Source organism: Mollisia scopiformis (genome assembly GCF_001500285.1).
Source record: "Mollisia scopiformis unplaced genomic scaffold LY89scaffold_22, whole genome shotgun sequence".
In the NCBI taxonomy this organism is placed as follows: domain Eukaryota; kingdom Fungi; phylum Ascomycota; class Leotiomycetes; order Helotiales; family Mollisiaceae; genus Mollisia; species Mollisia scopiformis.
Window position 1 is genome coordinate 1,050,385 of NW_017263602.1, and position 23,697 is coordinate 1,074,081.

General features: G+C 47.7%; 8 protein-coding genes across 8 annotated transcripts; 4 read left to right on the forward strand and 4 right to left on the reverse strand.

Moving 5' to 3' along the window:
- The first annotated feature begins 13 nt into the window (after positions 1–13).
- On the forward strand, positions 14–1,193 carry LY89DRAFT_688653 (uncharacterized protein). Its single transcript, XM_018215747.1, has 3 exons — positions 14–420; positions 471–959; positions 1,127–1,193. Exons 1-2 carry the CDS (start codon positions 170–172, stop codon positions 757–759), a joined length of 540 nt encoding a protein of 179 aa, XP_018066556.1. The 5' UTR covers positions 14–169; the 3' UTR covers positions 760–959; positions 1,127–1,193.
- On the reverse strand, positions 1,132–2,883 carry LY89DRAFT_593841 (protein serine/threonine phosphatase 2C; the record flags this gene model as incomplete). Its single annotated transcript, XM_018209771.1, has 3 exons — positions 1,132–1,243; positions 1,300–2,322; positions 2,372–2,883. 3 exons carry the CDS (start codon positions 2,881–2,883, stop codon positions 1,132–1,134), a joined length of 1,647 nt encoding a protein of 548 aa, XP_018066557.1.
- A 306-nt stretch (positions 2,884–3,189) lies between these two features.
- LY89DRAFT_688655 (DUF654-domain-containing protein) lies at positions 3,190–5,822 on the forward strand. The gene is made up of 2 exons (XM_018215748.1): positions 3,190–4,366; positions 4,410–5,822. Exons 1-2 carry the CDS (start codon positions 3,487–3,489, stop codon positions 5,705–5,707), a joined length of 2,178 nt encoding a protein of 725 aa, XP_018066558.1. The 5' UTR covers positions 3,190–3,486; the 3' UTR covers positions 5,708–5,822.
- Positions 5,823–5,953: 131 nt separating this feature from the next.
- On the forward strand, positions 5,954–6,938 carry LY89DRAFT_688656 (iron copper transporter). The gene is made up of 2 exons (XM_018215749.1): positions 5,954–6,461; positions 6,527–6,938. Exons 1-2 carry the CDS (start codon positions 6,371–6,373, stop codon positions 6,691–6,693), a joined length of 258 nt encoding a protein of 85 aa, XP_018066559.1. The 5' UTR covers positions 5,954–6,370; the 3' UTR covers positions 6,694–6,938.
- A 2,501-nt stretch (positions 6,939–9,439) lies between these two features.
- LY89DRAFT_688657 (uncharacterized protein) lies at positions 9,440–10,039 on the reverse strand. The gene has a single exon (XM_018215750.1). The coding sequence runs from the start codon at positions 9,871–9,873 to the stop codon at positions 9,466–9,468; it is 408 nt and encodes a 135-aa protein (XP_018066560.1). The 5' UTR covers positions 9,874–10,039; the 3' UTR covers positions 9,440–9,465.
- A 7,100-nt stretch (positions 10,040–17,139) lies between these two features.
- Positions 17,140–18,706, reverse strand: LY89DRAFT_738824 (uncharacterized protein; the record flags this gene model as incomplete). Its single annotated transcript, XM_018220405.1, has 5 exons — positions 17,140–17,230; positions 17,281–17,498; positions 17,663–17,724; positions 17,781–17,968; positions 18,570–18,706. 5 exons carry the CDS (start codon positions 18,704–18,706, stop codon positions 17,140–17,142), a joined length of 696 nt encoding a protein of 231 aa, XP_018066561.1.
- A 3,116-nt stretch (positions 18,707–21,822) lies between these two features.
- LY89DRAFT_738825 (uncharacterized protein) lies at positions 21,823–23,083 on the forward strand (the record flags this gene model as incomplete). The annotated part of the gene is made up of 3 exons (XM_018220406.1): positions 21,823–22,664; positions 22,732–22,911; positions 22,966–23,083. The coding sequence occupies 3 exons, from the start codon at positions 21,823–21,825 to the stop codon at positions 23,081–23,083; spliced, it is 1,140 nt and encodes a 379-aa protein (XP_018066562.1).
- On the reverse strand, positions 23,014–23,525 carry LY89DRAFT_224690 (uncharacterized protein). The gene has a single exon (XM_018205974.1). It carries the CDS (start codon positions 23,428–23,430, stop codon positions 23,113–23,115), a length of 318 nt encoding a protein of 105 aa, XP_018066563.1. The 5' UTR covers positions 23,431–23,525; the 3' UTR covers positions 23,014–23,112.
- Positions 23,526–23,697: the final 172 nt, after the last annotated feature.

The following is a 23,697-nucleotide window of genomic DNA, read 5'->3' on the forward strand; positions in this document are numbered from 1 at the left end:
CAGGTCTCATTTGCGCTTTCTTAATGTCGTTCGATTTTCTTTTCCCTCTAAGTATTTTTCAAGAGAATGATTTCGAACCACATTAGATCTTTTCCCTCTTCAATAAGATCTGGAGGATTTGTTTTATCTTAACAGATCAACACCCTCTAGAACAAGCTTTAGCGAAGAAATGACTCCAACCCTTCGCCGACAGTTATCTACACTCTTCCAGAACGACTCAAGGACCCTTCCCACCCAAAAATCCTCAAAACTCCTCTCCCTCCCCTTCGAACTCCGCACCTTAATCTTCTCCGTCTGCCTCTCAAACCACACCATCCACCTCTTCCTCTACAGCCCCTTCAACCGCCTAAAATGGCACCACCCCTCCTCCTCTGACGACCAACCACCCATCCTCCCCCTCCTCCTCTCATGCCGCCAAATGTACGTCTCCCCTCCTCTCTTCCCAAACCCAGCCTTAACCCTCCACCCAGATACATCGAAACAACCCCCCTCCTCTACACCACCAACCGCATCAAATTCACCCTCCCACTCACCATCTCCTCGCAATGTCTCAACCGCCTCCTCCCCCCACATCGCGGTCCGCAAATCCGAGATCTCTGGTTCCAGTGGCACGTCCAGCTCACGCCCAAGAAAGATAGTCCCGAGCATGAGGAGTGGAGGAAAGTGTGGGAGGCGCTGGCGGAGTTTAAGGGGTTGAGGAGGTTGTGGGTTGATATTGTGCCGATTTGGGCGGATCGGTGGGCGGAGGAGATGTGTTGAGGGGTTGGAGGATTTGAGGGTTAGGGTTGGGTGGAAGGAGGGTGAGGGAGGAGGGAGGTTGGATGTTGGGTGCGTGGTGGGGAGGTGCGGGATTGAGGAGATGTTGAGGTAGAAGGGGGGTCGTGTGAAAGAGTGTTGAAAGTCTGGGAACTTGATTTAGCTTGACGGAGCAGGAGATAAGTTGGATATGTGGAAAGGAACTGTACAATGGGAGAAATCAGCTACGATTCTCAAGAATTACTCATAACACTGAAATTGTGACAGCGACAATGAGTTGAAGAGAAGAATCAGATTAGTCTATCTATTCTGCCCAGTAAAGCAAAGAACTAGAAGAGGGTATGTCTCGAAATAAAAAAACAGTATTCACAACGCCTAGAGTTTTGCCTTTACATCTCCAGCGGAAGCGCTGGCTTCTTTGTTGAGAACTACGTCTCCGCTCTTGTCGCTATTGCCGAAGAATATGACCTCGACCGTCAAGTCGTCCCTGATGGTAATTAGATTGTTTTCAAAAGAAGAGGAAGGCAGGTAGAGAGAACATACCTGTATCGTCTCGAAAATGGTGCTGGCAGAGTCAACAATGCGCAAACCATATCTTTGTCCTTTCCGCCGAGAGCATTTCTGACCAAGTGTGTAGCAACGTTCTTATCTTCCACAACGAACCTCTCGTTCTCACCACCCTTCACACCCCATTGCTGCTGTCTGATTGGAGTCTTTTGCCCATCCTTGCCTTCCTTCTTGGCTTTTCCTTGCTCAACTGGGAGGCCTTTCTGTTGCGACGAGAACATCTTAACCCAAGAACTGGCGCCGTTACCATTGCTCTCGTTGGTTTGCTTCTCGATCCATTGACCAACCAGTCCAACAACTTCCTCGTTCGTAAGCATCTCCCATAGACCATCTGTAGCCATAACAACAAAGTCTCCTTTCTCAGGCTCAATCTTTGTAGTAGTCACCACTGGCTCAGCAGTCACGTAAGGAGGTGTCTTCAGGTACGGAGACGGTGTCCGTCCGAAGAACGATTGCCGCAAGCGCTCAGAAATTTCTCGGGACCATTTGTATGAAGCATCTCCAAAGGCACGACTGGGCTCCAGACCACCGAGTATTCTGCCATTACGGACAACATGATCTTCACCAGGATGCATCTTGCGAATGCGAGCTTCTTCATCAGGATTTCCACCAGTTTGATCCACGGATAATGCTGTAGCAACCCACTTTCCAGATTCCCCACGACGGCCAAGTACTGCTCGAGAATCGCCTGTGCATGCCACTCGAAGGAGTTTGCTATCGCTGTCGTAGAAGGAAAGGAGGGCACAAGATCCTGAAAGAGCTGGACCAAGTGCTTCAGCAGCTAATGAGCGAGAATTTGACTTGAGGACTTTCTCGACGCTTTCGTGGACAATTTCGTGGTCTAGTCGGTTGAATCCAGTCTTGATAGCTGCTTCAATAGCTTCCGAAGAAGGAACACCAGCCGCCGGATCTGCAAGGGCCGCTTTGTACGTAGAGTTCAGTTCTCGAGCTACGAAACTGATGAGGACTTGTCGTAGCTTGGCAGAGGTGGTCCATCCACTGTTCTTGGTTAGTGACTTTATACCGCTTTACTGGAGACGATACTTACGCATGTCCATCAAAGACACCCCAAAACATCCAATCACTACTTGCATTACCTCCAGCTGTAGCTGTAGCCAAAGCTTGAGGGAGTTCAATTATCTTCTCGGAATGATCATCCTCAATTGGGTCATTGCTGGGTATCTGAACAACATCATATCTTACAACTCCATTTCCTCTGCCAACCAAATATGATTCTTCGTTCCGTCGTAATTTCTGTGTAGCTTGTTGAGGGGTCAACATTTCCAAAACCTTTCTACCAGATTCATCTGTATCTTTAGAGATTGGTCCGTCTCCAGTAATAGCACCAGTATACAACGAGTCTGCTCCAACAATTACTGCCTTTCTCTCAACATCTGCTTCGGCCGTGGGATGTGGGCCGTATATCGATGCAGTTGTAGAGAAGGATTGCGCCTGCTGAGAGATGGCATCTGCAGTTTGTGGTTTATTCGTATACCAAGCGCCAAAGCCCACCAAGCCCGAAATCACAGCGACCGAGTATGATAATCTGCGAATATACATAGACGAAGCGGTTTTCGTAACGGCTGATGGAATGCCCTTTGGTGGATCTGTCCGCCCTGATGAATGCCGTATGCCTAACACATAGCTAGAAGACTGGAAGCTGCTTCGACTACGAACTGCGATGTTACGAGACGGAACGAGACGTGCTGTCCGAAATGCTCTGACGGCTGCTCGACGCATCGGATTGTGGTATTGGCAGGCTCAGAGCGAAGTCTGAGGCCCAGCGTCGGAGGTGAGCGATGTGCAGGCGGATCAGACGCTAGAATAGGCGGTATGAGAATGAAATGTACAAGTCGACGGCCAAAGGAGTGACTGAATGATGAAAGAGAGTCGTTACTAACGTCGAAGCATGTTCGAAGAATTGTAAAACCCTCCTCTGCCTCCACGAGATAATATTGTCCTCAGGTGGTGAGTCTTGGAAGTCAAGGTGCTCGCATGCAGCTGCAACGGGGAAAGTGGTGGACCTAGTCGAAATCGGAATTCTGCCAGATCATGCGTCATTCGCCGACACAAACATATAAATTCAACATCTTTTCCCTAAACAACTCGAATATCCTTAAAACTTGCCCAGACCTTCCACTATTCGGTTTTGACTCGCCCAGAATGTCTAGCAGACAGCTACGGAAATTGCAACAGCAGCGAGAGCTGGAGCAAGCCAAACTCCAAGCTCAGGAATCGCAAGCCGCAATTGCTGAGGAATCCGAAGAAGAGCCAGTCTTACCTACGAAGTCGAAGGCAAGTCTCTTTGCGAATCTCGCAGATCTTGAGGATGAAGACGATCGAGACGAGTTGGCAGACGAGGACGAGGTCGATGTTCACGAGGAAGTAAACGATGCACCGACCCCTCCTCCAGCAGTCAAGAAGGCGAAGAAGTCCAAGAAGAAGAAGAAGGCAAAGAAGAATGCAAAGGACAAATTGCAAGAAAACGAAGATGATGGAGGCGATTCAGAAGATATCGATGCAGTCTTACGAGAGCTGGACCTAAAGGAATCGAGAAAGCCTGCATCAAATCAAGACACGAAACTCCAGGTCGACCCAGAGTACGAAAGAGTATGCGCTCTGCTTAGTATTGGCAGCCAACATCTCAAAGTTGCAAATGAGATGCGAAACTTATTTGGAAAGGACTTCTCGACCGTCGATGCAGATGAGGAGAACCAACAAACAGTTCGTGGTGCGAGGACAAGACGTCGTGGCCAAAACCAGCGCGTTGACTTGGAGACTGCATTGAAAGGCCAACATGCGCCAGGAAAGGGACTCTCCAGCCTTACGATACGTCGAAATGCATTGATCGAGGGGAAGCAAGACTGGCCAAGATCTACTACTGGAGGATTGACTATGGTAGTTACTGATGACAAGTCAGATGATGGAACGGTCGAGTTCAAGTTTGTACACGACTATCAGTATCAGGTCATACAACGTGCCTTTTCAGCGCTTGTCGATATGGGAGATCCCGAGCATCTGATCGGTCTTCTTGTAAAGAATCGTAAGTCATGATACTCCTTGAGGTTCCTTACTAACAACCACAGCCTACCACATTTCCACCCTCCTCCAAGTCAGCAAGATTGCCAAAGACCAAGGAGATCATGCCTTGTCGTCGGATCTCTTAGAGAGGGCTTTATTCTCTTTTGGACGAGCTGCTACTTCAGTCTTCAATACCAAACTATCTCAAGGCAAAGCACGGCTCGACTTTGCTCGTCCTGAGAACAGAGAGTTTTGGCTTGCCGGATACCACTACATCAAGTCTCTTATCATGAAAGGCACTTATCGAACTGCGCTGGAATGGTCAAAGTTGCTTCTAAGTCTTGATCCAGAGAGCGATCCTTATTGTATGCGACTGATCTTCCATCAACTTGCTCTAAGAGCCGGCGAGAATAAGTGGCTTCTTGATGTCGGAGACAGCGATATCCCAAAGATCTGGTCACCAGAACTAGTTGGCCAGATTTATGCGGCATCCCATACAACTCCTTCTCTCGTCCTGGCTGCTGTCAACCTCAAACAGACTACGAAATGTCGAGAGCTGTTGTCAGATTCGATGCAAAAGCTTCCCTGGCTATTTGTTAGTTTGTTCAAGGAGATATCACTTGAAGCACCAAAGAGTATCTGGGGTATCATGCCGCGCAATGATGCTGAGACACTGTTCACGGAACTCTACATCTCCCAAACGAAAGAGATGTGGAATACACCCGAAATCACAGCCTTGCTCATGGAGGTTGCTCACACCATTCCCAAGGTCGACGTCTCTACCATTCCCAAGATTGAAAACAAGGAGATGACACTTGATGTTGTACGATTTATCTATCTCGAGAACAACCCCGCCATGATGCGTCTTGTTCCTAGCTCGCTGCTCCACAGAGACAACAACTCAGATTCTGATCCACTGCCTCCTGATGTTAACGTCTACTCATACGAACATCAGCGCGTCCACGTTGAAGGCCGCAGAGGAAGAAATGGGGGTGCCTTTGCAGACGGTTACGATCCACTTGCAGCTCTTGGCCGCCTGATTCCGAATTTTGGGCTTGGTCAAGGTCAAGGCCATGAAATCGATGACGATGAAGCCGTCGATATTGCTGCTCTGAACGCAAGATTGCGGGAGATGGCAGGTATGCACCCAGACGACGTCGGTGAAGACTCCGAACATGAGGAACGCAGCGTACGAATTTATCGACCTCCTGAGGGTCTAGTCTCAAGAGTGCTCAACATGCTTTGGGGTAGGACGGCCGTCGATGAGGATGAGAGTGAGTATGATGTTGTCGACCCTAATTCAGCTGAGCATGAGCATGGAGGAGAGGAAAGTGAGGATGAGATGCCGGATCGGGTAGAATAGTCAGCTTGATATCAGGATGTATTGAATACTGTAGATTAGACATTGGACATCGGCTCCCCTAGGATCTTCAAGATCACCATTGCCAAAACGCAATAACTCTCTCAGCTTCTCCCTTCCATCAAATATCGCATTCTCAAATCCCCATCCTCCCATTTAATCACGCACGTGACCTCACTGTCTTGAACCCCTCCAATCAAATCCCCCTCACTCTCGGTGACCGAGAGCATCAAACACATTCCAGACCCTCCCGCATTTATCCTCCCATAAGGGCATGAACGGCTCCGTATCCAAGAATATCTGCCGACTATCAAACGCCACTCCCTCTGGCTGCGCTCTTTTTGCGGCTGTGGTGGTGAGCAAGTTTCAGGCGTGTCTGACCCCTCGGCTCGGCTAGGAAGGAACTGCCTGCGATTGCGACATCAGCCAAAGAACGAGCGGATTTCTAAGCTTCACTTACTTGCCCTCTGTGCTTTGTGACAGCTTTGCTTTTCCTTTTCTTGCGCAACGACACACGTACGACGGCGGTGAATAAATACTCTCTCTTGCCCGCAATCTCTTTTCTTTTCGATTCTTCCTCGAGAAATTAAGAAGTTCATATTCGCCTACGAGCACCGATCGAATTATTACCTACTCCGCAATCAATCAAACGATCAATCCGAAAAGATGTCCGCAGAACACACATACAAGTTCAACGTCAGCATGAGCTGCGGCGGCTGCTCCGGCGCCGTGAATAGAGTCCTCGGCAAGCTCGATGGTACTTATTCCTCTCCCTCTCTCCCCTCTTTCCAACTGCCTTTTGCTAACGGACCATCTACCCAGGCGTAAAATCCTACGACGTCTCCCTCGATACCCAGACCGCCACCGTGGTCGCAGCCCCAGACCTCACCTACGAGACGGTCCTGCAGACGATCAAGAAGACGGGCAAGAAGGTTAATAGTGGGGAGGCGGATGGCGAGGTTAAGAGTGTGGATGTTGCGCAGGAGTAGAGGGTTGGAAGGGATAGAAAGGGCGTTTGGGCTTGATTGATTGATAAGTGCGTGAGCGAGGGAGGGGTGGATACTGGACTGGACTGCGTTCCTAGATGAGAATACTTTGAGAATGCATGGGTTTTTTCTTGAAGCTGCGTGTTGCTGTGATGTGTTTCTTGCTGTTGCTTTTGATCTCTGAGGCTTTGGTGGTCTGTTAAGGGGAGATACTTTGTGGAAGGGTTGAGTCTCATTCTGCTGTTGTTTTACTTATTGCTGTGATATGTTTCTTACTATTTGAAGTGGCGCTTGAGGCTTTGGTGATCTGTTAAGGTGGGATACTTTGTGGAAGGATTAAGTCTAATTCCCTTATTGCTATATTTATTGCTGTGATGTGTTTCTTACTGCGGGAAACAACCCTTGAGGCTTTGACTATCTATCGAAACAGAATACTTTGTAAAAGGATTAAGTCTAATTCTATTGATGCTTTACTTATCGCTGTCCTATGTTACTTACTATTGGAAGTAGTTCTTGGAAGTTTTATTAGCCATCAGGGCAAAGGTCTTCGTAGTTCTACGTCTGATTCTTTCCTCGATTCTACTTGTTGCTAATTTTAAGATATGTCCTTCACGATTATAAGTGATTCTTGAGGACTGATTCTTTCTCACACCAAATGGCTTTGCGAATAGGTTTTTCCTGACTTCAATTGTTGCTATGATATGTTCCTCGTGGTCACGATTAAATATTCAAAGTGCTACTTTCTAATCAAAGCAAGTGTTTTAGCGAAAAGTCTGGTTATTTCTTTTGACTTTACTTATTGCTCTGATATGCTTTGCTTGACTTTACTTATTACTTCGAGAAGCTCTTTTCTCTTGCAGCTAACTCTCGATCGATTCTTCATCGTAGTGAAGAACTTAGTGGAAAGTTTGCTCGGTTTTTCTGAATTTACTTACTGCTATCATGTCTTTCTCTTGACGTTCTTTCTTGCTGTAACATGTTATTTACTCTTACAAGTAATCATAGGTTGAGATTTTGGTTTTTTTGTTAAGGAAAAGAGCTTAGTAGAGGATTCAACATCTTAGTAATCGTACTTATTCCTGTGATATGTTTGCTGATATTTTGAGCATTTCTTGAAAGTTTGATCAATCACTAAAGCATCGTACTTATTGCTATGATATGTTCTTTGACATCATGAGCACTTCTTGAACGTCTGACTAATCACCAAAGCAACGGAGTTGTAGTTGCGATACGTTTGCTAGTGTTATGAGCATTTCTTAAGACTTTGATTAATCACTAAATTATCGGACTCGCTGCTGTAATATTTTTTTTGGTATTATGAGCATTTCTGGAGAGTCCGATTAATCGCTAAAGCAGCGGACTTGTGGTTGTGATATGTTCTTTGATATCATGAGCATTGTTTGAGGGTCTGGTTAGTCACTCAAACATCAGACTTGTTGCAGTGCTATGTTCTTTGATATCATGATCACTCTTTGAAAGTTTAGTCAATCACTAAGCAAACGGACCTGTTCTTCTGGTATGTTCGCTGGTATCAAGAGCACTTTTGAAGGTCGGCGTACTTATTGGTGTGATATGTTCGCTAGTCCTGCGAGCGCTTTCGAGAGTCTACGTATTTATTGCTGTGATATGTCCGCTGGTACTATGATCACTTTTGAGGATCTGCGTACTTGTTATTATAATACGTTCGCTTGTTCTGTGAGCATTTTTGAAGACATCTATACTTGTTCTTGTGATATGTTCGCTACTTCTATGAACACTTTTTAAAGGTCTCCGTACTTGTTGTTGCTATATGTTCACTGGTTCTGTGAGCACTCTTGAAGCTCTCTGTACTTGTTGCCTTGATATGTCCGCCGGTATTGTGAACACTTAAAAGTCTGCGTACTTGTCACTGTGATATGTCCGATAGTTTAATGAGTAGTTCTGAAAATCTGCGTACTTTTTATTGTAATATGTTTGCTGATATTGTGAGCACTTCTAAAACTCTCCGTATTCATTGCTGTGATATGTTCGGTGGTATTAATCGCACTTCTGAAAGCCTCCGTAATGATGAAGCCGACAGACTTTGTTATTATGCTATGTTCGATAGTATTATAAGCATTTCTGAAAGCCTCTGTAACGGTGAGACCGGATAGACCAATAAACTTCGTTATTATAATAAATTCGATAATGTTTTACACATTTTTAAAAGCCTGCGTAATGATGAAACCGACGGACTTCGACATTATACTATATTCGATAATGTTATAAATAGTTTTGAAAGTTTCCGTAACAGTGAAACCGACGAACTTCATTATTATACTATATTCGATGCTATTATAAGTATTTTTGAAAGTTTCCGTAATTATGAAACCGACGAACTTGTGACAGCACGGTGGGAAGCTCAGTACGTAGACGAAGAATCGATTCGGCTATCTCTTAGAATCTAAAGGTAAGGAAGGAAGAAGGGAGTGGGAGAGCCAGAGCTTATATACGCCAGAGTGAAACATGCTTAAGCTCTAAGCCCGATCCGTTCCCAGGGAGGATCACGTGGAGGCTACCTAAGTGCTCACGTGATCTCTAACCAGGTGATCCAGATCAGGGTGATCCGTAACAATATTTTATTTTTTAAATTAATTTAATCGATTATTTTTAAGCTAATTTAATCGATAAAGAAAATAAGCGGGATTAAACGAGATTAGGCGAAATTAGGCGAAGTCAAGCGAGTTTTCACAATATTTCATAGGAAAATTTGCAATATTCAACTCATTACTTCCTAACATCTGCCCAAGGCAGGAACTACTTCTTACACTCATCGCACTTGCAGTTGTCCCGAGGACGGACCCCCAGACGGACAAGGCAGACCTGGTAGATCCACCCCAGCATCTCCAGCTTGTGGATTGTCTCCACGGACAATCCGGACGACTTCCGGAGCCTATCCTTCAAGGCCTTAAAGGCCAGCTTCCATTGGTGGTCGCACACACCAGCGGGGGGAGTACCCCGATAGTGCGCCTCCCCACGGTACTTTCCTCGAACATTTGTGACATCCGGGATGTCTGGAATGTCCCAGGCCTTTGATGAGGGGGTGGAGGTAGGGGCGGGAGCAGGGAGCGGGGCGGGAGCGGGGGCCGGGGCAGGAGGAGCTTTCTTCTTGGCTTGACGAACTTTGGGGGCGTTGCCATTGTTCGTCGTTGAGGTCGGAGGCATAGCCCTAAACAAGACTGAGTTCAGGACAGACACCCAAAAAGCAACATCTCCGTCCCCACCGCTCTGCCTAATGCGTCGCTGCATGTCCGTCACAGCTCGAGTGTTGATGTCGTCTGTCCATGTACGACTTGGTACAGCTCTGGTCAGGACTTGTGCTTGTCGGACGATGTCAAACAAGCTGAGAACGTGATATTGTGCTAGTGCGAGATTTTCGTCTATAGTGAATGTCGGAACTTCGGGTGTTGCCAGGCCGCTAGACTCTCGCCAAGCTCGGTAAGCATCGTGAAGCGATTGTAGCGTTGGTGCGCATGCCTAGGAAAAGTTAGTATCGATAAGATAAGCGAAAAATATGCGAAAATACGCGAGATACATACCACAAGTCTCTCTGAGTACATCTTAATCTTATCCTCGAATTCCTTCATGAGAAGTCGACGTGGGTAGAGTACTGCACCAATGCGAATACCTGTGCTAGAATCGCCTGCTCGAAATTGTTGCTGCAGATATCTCGTAAGGATATCCAAGGAAGCTTGAACCTGAGCCATGTAGTGAGCGTAGAAAGATAAGTTCCATGCACGCCAGTCGAGGTAAGAGGCATTGTCCTTGTGAGCTGGATTCATAGTGATGCGGATGACTGTAATTTGCTTGCCGTCGTGATCGGAGATCTTGATGCCGCCGTTTTCCAAAAGCATTCTGATGGTTTCGTAGAGTTGCGGGATCACCCGTCCTTGTAGGCATGACATAATCTCTGAGCGGAAGCTGTTGCCGATCGTTTCCATAGTCATTCCTAGCAATGCAATGATATCCGCTGGCTCCCAGCCTTCAATTTGCGATAGTTCAGCTTGTCGTTGCTTCTTAGTAAGCTTTCGTCCGGAGAGGCGGTCGACCATTTGCATCAAAGCACCTTGACCGCTTTCTTCATTGCTCGTGGCATCGATGGTGGAAGGACCACCGGCCGAGCCCGAAGATGAAGGGTTGGTAGTAGTGTTTGTGCTGGAGGGACCAGCGGCTGGGTTCGAGGCTGAAGGGCTGGGAGGATTGGGCTGTAGAGCAGTGGGAGCAGTTACTACTGTGGAAGGTAGGGAGGGACCGACGTGAGAGCTTCCATTGCTGGCAGCGTTGATATGGGAGGGACGACCAAACACGTGCAAGCCTGGAGATTCGGGCTCAGTGCGGTTTATATCGTAAATTGTGGAACCTCCTGAGGAGCTGGCGCTGGGAGAGCTTGGACCGCTGACAGCATGGACGTTGGAGGGACCTGAATTGGCGGGCGCAATCAAGGCAGTATTGTGGTGCGAAGCAGCGGGAGGAGGACCACTCGTGAAGGTGGAAGAGCTGTCGACGTGGGAATTTGTATTGCTAGCAGTATTGGAGGGACTGGTAGTATTGGGGTTCGAAGTGGTGGGAGGATGGACAGTAGTGAAGTTTGAGGAGTGGGCAACGTGAGAGTGTGAAATGTGGGCAGCCTGTGAGGTCGAGGAGCTGAGGGCGTCGTAGCTCGATGTACTTGGTCGAAAGTTCGGATTGTCTATGTCCTCCACAGTTCCAGGAGCTTTGAGGTCAAATTCCTCATCGTCCTCTTGGATATTGAAGTCGTTGGCGTCGAAGTACTCTTCATCGTCGAAATCACTGTCGGCTATGGCGTGTGTGATAATTTCTTCAGCAGCGTCCTCCATTTCCACGTCTTCTTCAGAATCAGAGGGGCTGCAGACTTCATCCATGTACACAATGTCCGCCATTTTGTAGTCGCCACTGTCATCCTTCCCCATCTCGATCTCATATATCTCGAAGTCATGCTTGCCATCCTTCCCCATCTCGATGTCATACATCTTGAAGTCATGCTTGCCATCCTTCCCCATCTCGATGTCATACATCTCGAAAACATCAGTATCATCCTCCGCCATGTCGGAACTGGTGACGATCACTGCACCACTCTCTTCCTGCATACGTTCGTTGAGGACACGGTCGAGACTGTGGAGGAGGATTTCTGGGATAAGGTGCGCGATCACCTCCATAAGAGAACGAATCTCAGCGCTGGTGAATGGTGGGAAGTCGCAGCCCTCGTCGCCTCTTCGTTGAACTCTGTCGACGATTGCGTTTCGTACTCGTCGGTGCTGTAGGGCAGCATTGTTGTCTAACACCAAGGCTTCAATCCCCTCCACATCCATAGTAGCAATGGCGCCAAGATTTTTGAGGAGATTTCCCACCAAGTCAATAGGTTGGGGGAGTTGACGTTCCATCTTGAGGTCTTGAGTAAATCTTGAGAGAGTGTGTTGAAGGTATGATGGAGAAAGGTTGAGGAAACGAAACAGTTGCTGTTTAAATAGACGATCTGTGGAGAAAATAAACAGTCGGCTGCAGTGGATTAGTGCGGGCCAGCCTCATCATGTGTGCCTTAGGGCTAGCTCCTATCTTAATTTGGCAGCTGCCCTAATCTCTCGGGGCAGGAGTACGCAAGTCAAACGGCCGAGAGCGGAGCGGAGAGGGCTCATCATATTCAAGAGGCTGGCTCGATTACTTTGCTCTTGTAAACAATAAGTCTTCTTTTGTATAGTACCTTGTTTAGAAGCAGCTGGTGTGATTACTTTGCTCTTGGAAATGCTACGTCTTCTTTTACTCATTGGGCTTAAGGCTTTAAAAGAAGCTTCTTTAATTGATTTGCTCTTGGAACTGCTAAGTCTTCTTTCAGTCATTGGGCTCGAGGCTTCAAGATATTAGAGAAGCTGGTCAGATTGCTGAGGACGCTCTAAAGATGCATGTAATGAATATCTTCTCGAAGAGTAATGAACCTTAACGTTTCCGGTAAGTCCCTCTGCAAACACACAGGAATCATAAATCAGCCAACGCCTAAGGCTAACACTCTCTCCATACTACAACACTCATAAGAATAAAGGAAATTCTCAAGCGCTTTGTAGTAGAAACCACCCGCGGAAGCAGCCAGATAACTGCTTCCTTCCCTAATTATTATACATGTCCAGCGCTCCTCCTCGTCTCTGAGTTGAAGTAATAATGAAGGAAGGACAATGGCCATGACATTGACGCTTTGTGCTGAAGGATATGTCCACACCACCTTATAACTTGTGCACTCCTCCGCACTGCGCAAACCTCCTATAACCTCTTAAGCCTCTTCCCCTTCCGGCCTGTCGTTGTGTATCCTGATTCCTGAGCTCGCGCAAGCCTTTACTACCTATACGGATGTCTTTTGCTCCGTAGCAAACTCTTATGCCGACCGTGTTGTAGACTCTTCTCATGATCCTCCACATTTACAGACGGTAACAGCTTCTGCGTGCTTCGAGGCATTCTCGTTGTCGCGGAAAGAAGAGCAAGAGTAGGATGGCTGGCAGAGTCGACGTCTGCAAAGGATTTGACTATACAGCGTGGACAGCACTGAAGCTTGCGCCACAGAGCTATGCTTTTCTTTGCCGCTGGATCAATTGATTCTAAAGAGTCGCAAGGCATCGAATTAGTGGATAACGTTAGTAAAAAAGTGAGATTAGAAGGCTAAGAAGGCTGAGAATCGAGAAAAGAAACGAGAAAATACATGAAAGCAAACTTAGGATCGTCGGGTAGGCAAAGGTGGGAAAGATGTCTGAAAACAAACTTAGGATCATCGGGTACGCTAGAATAGGAAAGAAGTCTGAAGACAGACTATGGATCGTCGGGTAGGTCAGGGTGGGAAAGAAGTCTGAAGACAGACTATCGATCGTCTGGTAAGTTAGGGTGGGAAAAAATAAGTTTGAAAATATTAGAAGACAGACTATGGATCGTCGGGTAAGCTAAGGTAGGAAAAAATAAGATTGAAAATGTTAGAAGACAGACTATGGTCGGGTAGGCCAGGGCGTGAAAGAAGTCTGACAATGCTTGAAAACCGACTATGGATCGTCGGGTAAGCCAAGCTAGGGAAAGAGTGCGAGAATGCGCGAAAAGAAGAAGTGATTCGTCAGGTAAGTAAATGGCGGGAAAGAAGTGCGCAGACACTTGAAGAGAAGGAGTGAGCCGTCGGGTAGGCTAGGGCAGGAAAGAAGTGCGATGATACTTGGAAGAGACGATGACCCGTCGGGTATTCCATGGGTATTAATGTTCTGGAGTTTCGAGAATAACAATACTTTCCTATACACAGTCTACCCGCTAATCCATATTCTCTCTTCGAGGATATACTGCTATATCTAGATGTTATGGCTCCCAAAGACAGCGCTGGTGTCAAGCATATAGTTGTAGTTCTTCGAACAAGATACGGTACGCTCCAAATCACGATCACTGTCGAAAGCCATGAAGGACTTTTGTGCTTTTCCCGCTTTTTGCACTTGGACTACAGCTTCAACCACAAACGTATTTGCAAGACATCTGCGAAGGGAGACGAACCGAGCCCCTTTCGTTCCCTAAGCGCGAACCCCTCTTTCCTTCTCGATACGAGCTCCTTGTCGCCTCGACCACAACGCTAGCTTTGATACTTTCACCTATTATTAAGACTTTCCTTTGATCTCACGAAAGCAAGCAAGCAAACATTTCCTATTCTTCTAATTTTGTTACAATTCAATCAAGCTGACTGTCAGGGGAAGCAGACAACTCGAACCTCAGATGACAACAAACACGCATACCACCCTAAAGAAGACGGAAGGCTGTGGACGGAAATACAAGGCTCCCAGGGTTAGCAGATGCGAGTTAGCAAATACTACAAAGAGACACACGTATACGGAACATGAGGATGGAGAACAGTACACATCAATTGGTTGTATGAAGCGGCGGGGGATATACACAATCCAGCTCCTCTCTTCACCGGCCTTCAGCGATGGAGCGTAAAGGAGGATCGTCAGGTGAAAGGTTTCCCCGGCGCCGACAGACGAGCCCTCCTATTCACCGAACTTCTCCCATCGAGCAGAAAGGGGCGTCGTTTGGGGAAAGGTTTCACCGACGCCGACAAACGAGCCCCTTTCTCCACCAGACATCAGAAATCCAGGAACAGGGAGCATGGCCGGTTGACAAGTTCCTCTGGCCCCAATAGACGAACCAATGGAGGTACACATTCATGGCAAAGAAAGGTTGAAGATGTCATCCCACAAGCTCGGGGTGGTTAGACGTTCTATGAAGAGTTATGGCTATGGCATACAAAGGCTGCGGACGATGTTGTAAGACACCACGACACACGAGCATAGTACAAAGATATACGGCTACAAGGAGCGAATGTTGGAGTTGGCGTTTACAGTGATTGGTGTTGAGGCAATACATGAGCTACAAAGATACGTGGAGAAGGTGGACAAGGGCGATGATAAGATCACGGGTTGACGGTCCAACCAGCCTGCATATATCTACGATCATAAGATGACAAGAGCTAAGCACCTCTTCAGTGACTTACGCAGTATTCGAGAAATGGTGTCCATCTTGCGGAACCAAGGATCAAGGGCGAGCAGGACGAGTGAGAAGGCACAGCAGATTAGAGCATAACTTCGTGCTTGAGGTGCGGAGGGATGCCTCTGTGCCAGGCTTGAGAATATCTCTCTCTCTTTCCAAGAGACGTCTCCATATTTCACATCTTCTTAACGAGCAAGGACTGATGGCAACGAGCTTGGAGCAGAGCATATGGCAACATGGAGAGAGGTAGCTGGACCGGATCGAGGAGGAGGTCAAAGGAAGCAGCGGAGCTCTCCTACATACATGAGCGCAAGATGTAAGTCTCGGGATGGCTGAAAAGGGAGGCAAAAAACTCGATCTTCTCTTGCTGAAGTACATAATCAGACAAGAATATAGTTGTTTTTACCAAGCTTTTCCCAAAAGATATCACCGCTCTGTCAAGCTTTTCTTTATAAGCATCTTTGAAGCTCTACAGAACACATAATCAAAACTGTCCAAGAAACCAAGCTCGCTGTGTGTATATCTCCCATGCCTGCCCCAGACTCTTCAAACAATTTCCTCCCTCCCGCAGCTAACCATCACAACCGCCAGCAAACGTCTCCATCGGAACATGCAATTCTCAGACACTGTCTGAGTCCTGTAGTGACAAATTTTGCGAGGAATCTCGTATGGACCTCCAACATCTCCTCCAGGCTCTTGTTCTCCCCTCATCAAAGGATCGTGACGTGAACCAACCCCTATTCTATTCGGCTCGCGGCTGAACCTCGGAGTTCGTTTATCGTCGTTGAGACCGGAGTCCTTGCCTCCCATAAGACTTCACTTACCTCAGAGCCTAATCAATGTCTAAGAAGCATGTTCCTTCACCGTAAGGGATATCTCCAGGCTTTTGAAGCCTGTCTCCAGAACCCGTGGCTCTGTGCCCAAGTATGTATCTATGCCTTCGCACCGTCCATGCAGATCGAAATTTCCTTCCATCAATAATCAAAAGAAATGACAAAATCGACATTACGATCCTCCACTATGATTATCAGCACCAAGATGCTTATGTTTACATAAGTGTATACTGTCCAAATCCAAGCTCTTGATCTTCCTCTTCTACCCCTGAGCGCTCACTGGACATGGTCCGTGCGTACCGAGACCTCGTTTCGCCGGCGTCGGTCGTTGGGGTGTTGGAGAAGGTGTAGGTAGGAGGAGGTATGGGTATGCTTGTAGGTGTGAGTGTAGCCTCCAGTCCTTCTCTGTTCTTGAACAGCACGGATGTCCTTCCTTCAGCGCCCGCGTAGGCTCATCAACTTCGTATTCCGATAGCTGTAGGTGTAATAAAATCGAGGAGGCATCATAGGTAGGACGAGACTGAAGATTTCGATATTATGGATTGTCGTAGACCTGCTTCCTGTTAGCTTCCATCCTCCCCGCCGGCTCCTCAAACGGCCATCAAACATGCTTTGAGATGCTTGCCTCTGAATGTAGTGATACTCTTCAAGAAAATCTCGCGAGTCGGCGCCGGAAAAACTTCTCACCTAACGACGCCCCTTTTAGCATTGACTAGTAGTAGAACACTTCACCTTGATGTTTTCCCTTGCACATCAGGCTTCGTCTATCGGCGTCGAAGGAACTTTTTACCTGACGACACCCCTTTATCGTCTATCACCAAGTCAAGTGGAAGGGAAAGGATTTCCACCGTGGAAATCACGACTTAGCCTTTGTATTCTTGCCCGCGATGCGCATATGTCTGCTGTGTCCAAGCTGTGATGACTAAAGCTTCCAAATGTCGGAGCCGGAAGAACGTGCCATTTTGCGAAGATTCTTTATGTTCAGTGGTGAGATGGTGTTGAAGGAACTCATTCGATTACCGTATATTAATCATATTAATCAGACTAGCTGACGAAGTTCACTTACCGGTTTCTGAAATCTGTTTCATCACTGCAGAGTCTCCATGCATTCTATAGCCCCCATATCTTTACCATGTTGCCTTCTTCGTTCTTCTATATTTCTCGTTGGGGAACCATCTCTAGAAGTGTAAGCAGCTTACAGTAATCTTTCATATCGAAAGTGACTTACCTGCATGGGTCTGTGAGCTGGCTTCGGAGCTGCCAAGCCTTCATCTCATCGTGTACAGCACCCTGCGAATGGCTGTGGACTCGATCACCCTTGTGATGGTGGTTATGCTTATGGACGACTCGGCCATGGGACGCGCTGCGCTTGTTGCTGCCATTGGGAGCTGGCATGTAGACAGGAACTTCGTCATTTTGAGCAGGATCCTTGGTACCGAGGGACACCTGATGATAGATGATGTTAGCCTTGTGAGGCGGGTGAGAGAAGGTGATAGGAATCTCGAAAGAAAAGGGTAAATACCGTGAAGGCAGCCCTGGGGTGGGCGCAAAGCTCACCGAGTTGCCAAGTCGGAGTTGGAAAGCGCACTGTTTGCGTCGAAGTCAATTACTATCCCCAATTCCCGCTCCTTGTCTTGGAGTGTGCTTCCAGCCAGACTGTTTCGTCGCGGGTCTGAACTTGTAGTAGTTGTGAGACCACTGTCTCTCTTCTTCTCTTCTTCTGCAGACGGATCCATCTCTTGGCCAGAGATAAATCTTTGAGTCCACTACCTAGGATGATCTCGGAATCCAAATGCTCGATCAAGTCGAGATGCAATGAACTCTCCAGGATTTGTTGTCCTGAGATCATCTTCTCGTTTGGTCTAACTTTGTTTGAGTGTGTCATGATCTTCAAGATCGAAGGGGGAATAGGGAGCCTGAAAGCGAAAAGTTAGCACTAAGAACATTTCTAGTTGTGTAAAGATCGCTATTATAGTATCAAGAAATGAATGTAAGGGGAGATGGCTTGAAGCACCATGAAGACAATATACCTCATAAGCTTTGACAACCTCCTTCTGGAGGATGATTTGTCTGTGAATAGGGAGCGTCTATAGTGCTTTCAGAGTCGTGGGAAATCTCAGAAACACCTTCAGTATTAGGACTGCCTATTGGCTCTTGAGGAATGAAATTGCCATGTGCATCTGTGCCAGGATTGTATCGAGCCTCGTAGCCTCGAGTTGAATGACAGAGCATTTGTATCCCAGAATATCGCCCGTGCAAGTTCTGGAGAATCGACTACGTCGATCTTGGCAAAGAAAATCTTCATGGAGAACAGAGGCCAGCAACAGCCGTACTCGGCACTACCACAGCATCAGCAATCGTCTTCTTTCCCAGATCTACAGGGATGGGATATATACCACAGCAGTTTGTAAACCCTCCACCATGTCTGAGAATACCCCACAGGTGGCCAATGGTCGAGGCCCAACTCGAGTTGCCCCCGAATCCAGATTGTATCAGCTGCAACTTGCTACTTGGTACCAGAGGACGAGCCCATCAAGCACAACGCTGTGGGAGCCGATGCCATCGGGATCGAGAATTTCGATGGCGCAGATGTATCTTTGGGGAACATCCCTTTCCAAAATCTTGATGGTAAACTCGAGCGGATGCTGCGCCATGTCCAAAAAGTGACGCCGTCGAGATTTCCACCAACGGGCCTGGTTCAGGACGGCGGAGAAAGGGCTTGGGAAATTGACCGCGCAGATGAACAGTCAAAGTCGTAGATACCGTATTAATTATTTCCCAAGATATATTCTTATAGGCAGATGGAAGCAAGAAAGTCTTTGAGGGACTATGTCTAAAACCAGAGTTAGTACCTTAAACCCAAGTACTTTGTTTGATTATCGCAAGGATTCCAAAGCCAAACTAAAAGAAAGTTGGGAGGACGAGTAGAAATTAAAATCGAAGGGATTTGAAGGCACTCTGCTTTGCATATCTTGTCCAAGATTTGCACTTAGGAGAGGCTTGGGGAGACCTTCTCTTGTAGAGCTCACTCCACTATTCAGGGATCATATCTTGGAAAGCAATTATGCGGTAGGTACCGCACTGTCCTGTAATAGCCCGTCGTCCTCTTGCGATGGGCCTTTTGGAGTATACCAGTGAACGAGACGAGCTACAGGAAGGAGACGGAGGATACAAGATCGTAGGTACAAATGTCGAGACACCTCTCTGTGCTGGTAACTAAACTGTAAACCGATTTGCTGGACATTCTCTCTCGATGCTGACAGCCCGCGCAATCCGAAATCATTGCCTAAGTCCCGTGAAAGCTGGACATTGTCTTGGAACCGCGAAGGGTGGAAATTGGCATTGGAATCTGATGACGACGGGGGAGTCTGCTCTGGGGCTTTGCGGAGTACTAGCGGAGTGGGAACAAGATCATCTATCAAAACCGACTCTTGCCGGGCGTGACGTTGGCTGCTGGCGAGTCTGTTTTCTAACGTGTTTGTAATACTCTGGCCAATACTTGCAAGAGCGTTGCGATCGCTGTGGTAATCAACCGTTACATTTAGAGTTTCTGCTGGGATCTACTTGGGAAGGATCGAAGGGCTTGGATGTCGGCAACGGAAAAACATTGGACCTGGCGAATATCCCCTTTCTTTAGTTCGAAGGTCGTCAACGTAGCGTCGTACGCTCATTGGAGCGCTTCGTGGATCGTGTCGTGGTGAGGAACCCCTTTTCCCTGTAACCTGGGGTCGTGACGTGGTTGAAGATGGGGTTTGAAAGTTCGTGGCTGGAGGGTGCTGGACAACAGAGGGTCTGGAAGTCGGTGTTATGTATAGATCTTGTATAGCAAGTTCGCAGCTGTGCTGTACAATCCATTGCTTGCCGTATCTGAAATAAAATATTGTTATGTGATTCATGTAAAGACGGAAGTTGTTTGCGTGTATTATTGTTCCTCAATGTCCTAGATTGTTCCGGGCAATCGAGGAAAATTTCCAAGCTAAGGTAAACGTTACTGCCCATATAAAAACCAACGCTCTCACTTCCAAATTTTACAAGCTACGGAAAGCAATCAAGTCTTCAAGCCAATTGAAGCAACAAGCCACTCGGTAAGTCCGCAGCTCTTGACCGTCAATATACTCTTCTAATTCATTATTCACAGCAATGGCATTCACCACTGTCCTCCGCCGTAAGGCAACCAACGCCCTCCGCCATTTATGGCAAAAGTTCCGCCGTGCCCCTGCCCCCACCCCCGCCACCACCGACCCGCCCGCTCCGCCCTCCTGGCAGCGCCACCGACGAGAAGGAGCCCGAGGAGGAAGAGAAGATTTTGGGGAGGAGGTATTGGAGGAGTTGATGTACTGGTGGTGTGATTGTAACTAGAGAGGAATGGAAGATCGTTCGCTCGCCAGACATTATGCCCAGTTGCAAGACGTGAAGTGTATAAGTTATCCAAAAGAGCAGTGAGGAAGTGATTTATCTAAAGACGACGGAGATCGAAGGAACCTACGATATCGATAAGTCTGTCCGTTACTTTGAGAAATCAATGACTGCTGATACTGTACCTGATAGATCACCAGTTGGAACGAAGCACAATCTCGGACAGCAGGAGTAGAAAAAGGGATTCAGTAAGTAAGGTCTTAAGCTGGATAACTTTCCATCCCCTTTGATCTTGTTACTTATTGACTAATACAAAGCAGGAGAGAAGTACAAGGAATTTTACATCGATGTCCACCTTCTCCTTCATTATTCATCAACTTTCCTTTTTCTGGGCCTCAAGAAAACCTCTCCAACTTGCCAGTTCTAGTAATATCAATGGGTACTCAAGATCCCAAACCAAATACCCAAGAAGCCAACCATTCGAATCTGCCCCACTCGGCACTCACAACTGGGATCGGCCCGTCAGGCACTCCAACGGCGCAGCCACACGTCCACATCCCCTGAAGCCGGTGCGCTGAAGGATCTGTGCGACCGGGACAACCCCAGAAGCCCAAAAACTTGAAACAAACGTTGGATTTCTCCTCGAAGGAGCCCAAAAACCAACAAGTCGCAGAAGCTACCACGGGTTTCGGTGAGGGTGTGGGAAGAGAAGTACAACGATTTGAAATCAGCACCTCTTTATCGTGAACCTCCACTCCCCTGCTGACAGACCTCGTGTCAGCAACACCCACCACATCCTCGCATACATCCACCGGTCCTATCTCCACCAGCCTCGCTCACGATCTCAACCCTCACTCCTCAAATGACGTACCAAAGGAAGCTCTCTTGAAAAATGATCCGAAGCCAGTGTAGCTGCAAGGCACATTCCTCGAAAAGCCACCAATGAAATGGTAGCCAGTGGCTGAATCTGAGCTTCCCGAGCCATTTTCCTGGGGCTGAGGGCAGCTTTCAGGCTGTTTGGGCGTGTGGCGCAGGGTCCGGGCTGGCTGGTGAGGGGCGGATTATTGGCTGGATGGCGGTACGTAATGGGTGCAGGCATCAAGGGCCGGGCATGCAGCCCTGTGGTGTGTGTGATACGGGTGGAGGCAGCGAGATTGGTCTCGAGGTAATAAATCTCTCGCACCTTTACTTCTCCTTCCTCAATTTCCGTCTGAGAGAGAAAAGAAACAGTGCAGCACGCTCGTTGAGAAGAAGATTATTTTTCGTGTCACTCTTTCATCACTCACCTGCGATTCTCCAACTGCCGCGGCCCCGCACATATTCCCCACCTCCACCAACGGCCCGAAAACAAAACACAAGAAAGCCTGAGCAAGAAAGAAAAAAATCCCCGCGAGATGAGATCCCCTTCTCCAAAATGCCACTCTACGTCGTAGTACCAGACCACAACCCGCTCCACGACCCCATCAGCCACCTATGGCACCAATCCCTCCTGCCCCTCACGAAAGTCGCCCTTTTAGACTCCTTCCTCGGCGATCCCGGGCCTCTGTTCGACACCACGCGCAAGTCTCCAAATGTATACTTGAGCTATGTCGAGACGACGATCAGAGGCGCGTTGTATGCGTGGAGCAAGTATAAGGTGAAGGAGCTGAAGTTTCTGCATATTACGAAGGGGGCGGAACTGATGTGCAATGGCAGGAGTAGGGAGGAGATAGAGGGGTTTTTGCAGGAGACGTTTGAGAAGTCGGCGTATAATCAGCAGGGGAATGGGCAGGTGCAAGCGGTGGAGAAGGGGGATGAGAGGGTTATTGTGGGAGAGATTGTAGATTTGATTGTTAGGCTGAGGTGGATGGTTCCGGTATGGAGTTTCTGGGAAGGAGTTAGTCCCGAGAATAGAGAGACGAGCTTGACGTGGGTGGATGGCAGTGTGAGGGGTGCTTTTCAAAGGCAGTTTCGGGCGAGGAGTAGGGCTGTTAGTGAGAGTGGGACGGGAGCGACGGGTACATTTGAGGGTATTGCGAAGCTTGGGGCAAATGGGATTGGAGGGGATGTGAGGTTTGAGAAGGGTTGGTGTTTGAGGGTTATCGAGAAGGAGATGGGGTGTAGGATTGTCTGGACGAGTAATCTGCTGGACCATTTGAGGTTCAGAGAGCATGGACATACTGCTGGGAGCCCGACGACAGAAGAATACCCTGAGGACACGCAGAGGACTTTGTGTGTCTTTCACCATGCTGCTTTCTTGAGTTATCAGATTGGCAGGTACGTTTACCATACTTTTTTCCTTCTTTCCTCTGTCTGTCACGAAGCAGCATCTAACACTTGGTAGTGATGTCTACCCCGAAGGACTAATCGAAGAAACCCTACGAACCCTCTCCCTCCTCCTCCCCTCCTCCGACAACGAAACCCAAGACTGGTTTCTGCGAAACCAAATCCAATACCACCTCGATGGCGAAGCTGCCCGATGCAAACCGCTACCAAAAGAACAGAGGAACATCGAGAATTTTAGGTAGACCTACCTCCCCTTCTACAACTAATAGGAGTGCTGATGATTATTAAACAGGTACTGGAGAGATAGACTCACGACCCTTAAACAAGCCTACGATCGTTCGAAACCGCAGGATAAGCCGAAATCTCTGCTACGACGATATCTTTCTGTGCTGCAGCTGAATAATACTTGAGATGGCATGTTCGAGTATTTTACATACATTTATACACTCAACAAAAGGAGATCGCAGATGCAATAAGGCAAGGAATCAATACAAGAGCGCTCAGATACCAGCTTTAGAAGAGTGAGGAGAAGCAGGAAAGAGAGCAAGAGCCAGATTCTGCGTCCATTTACTTGGGAGACTTGGACAAAGAGCAAGCCACGGCTATAAGGTTCTCTTGACACCCACAGTGGGAGATCAATTCTCGGGGAGAATGAATGGAGAGTACGAGGCAAGAGGAAGGAGCGCATGAAGTAACACGAGGAAACATAAGCCGCGGGGCAGGGTTTTGACGCCACCACAGTATCGAGGAAAGGCATGGAGCCTGAGAATCAATAACAGGAGAACAAGAGATCATGGAAGTAGAAGAAGGTTACAATCAAGCAATGGATATAAGAACAAATCAGGTCGAAGCTTAGGTTGAAGAGAATAGGTAGAAGGGCGTGTCACACAAGAGAGCATAGTAATCAATGGATCAAAACCCCGAATCCAATAATCTTACAAGCCACATCAAGGTACAAATACAAGGTACAAATACAAGGTACAAATACAAGGTACAAATACAAGGTACAAATACAGCGTACAAA

Bases quoted from the DNA above. Each gene is read 5' to 3' on its own strand.
- LY89DRAFT_688653 (XM_018215747.1), top strand. From the start codon at position 170: ATGACTCCAACCCTTCGCCGACAGTTATCTACACTCTTCCAGAACGAC. The intron at 421-470 runs GTACGTCTCCCC...CCCTCCACCCAG, and splicing joins CTCCTCTCATGCCGCCAAAT to ATACATCGAAACAACCCCCC.
- LY89DRAFT_688655 (XM_018215748.1), top strand. From the start codon at position 3,487: ATGTCTAGCAGACAGCTACGGAAATTGCAACAGCAGCGAGAGCTGGAG. The intron at 4,367-4,409 runs GTAAGTCATGAT...TAACAACCACAG, and splicing joins CGGTCTTCTTGTAAAGAATC to CCTACCACATTTCCACCCTC.
- LY89DRAFT_688656 (XM_018215749.1), top strand. From the start codon at position 6,371: ATGTCCGCAGAACACACATACAAGTTCAACGTCAGCATGAGCTGCGGC. The intron at 6,462-6,526 runs GTACTTATTCCT...CCATCTACCCAG, and splicing joins AGTCCTCGGCAAGCTCGATG to GCGTAAAATCCTACGACGTC.
- LY89DRAFT_688657 (XM_018215750.1), bottom strand. From the start codon at position 9,873: ATGCCTCCGACCTCAACGACGAACAATGGCAACGCCCCCAAAGTTCGT.
- LY89DRAFT_224690 (XM_018205974.1), bottom strand. From the start codon at position 23,430: ATGCCTTTCCTCGATACTGTGGTGGCGTCAAAACCCTGCCCCGCGGCT.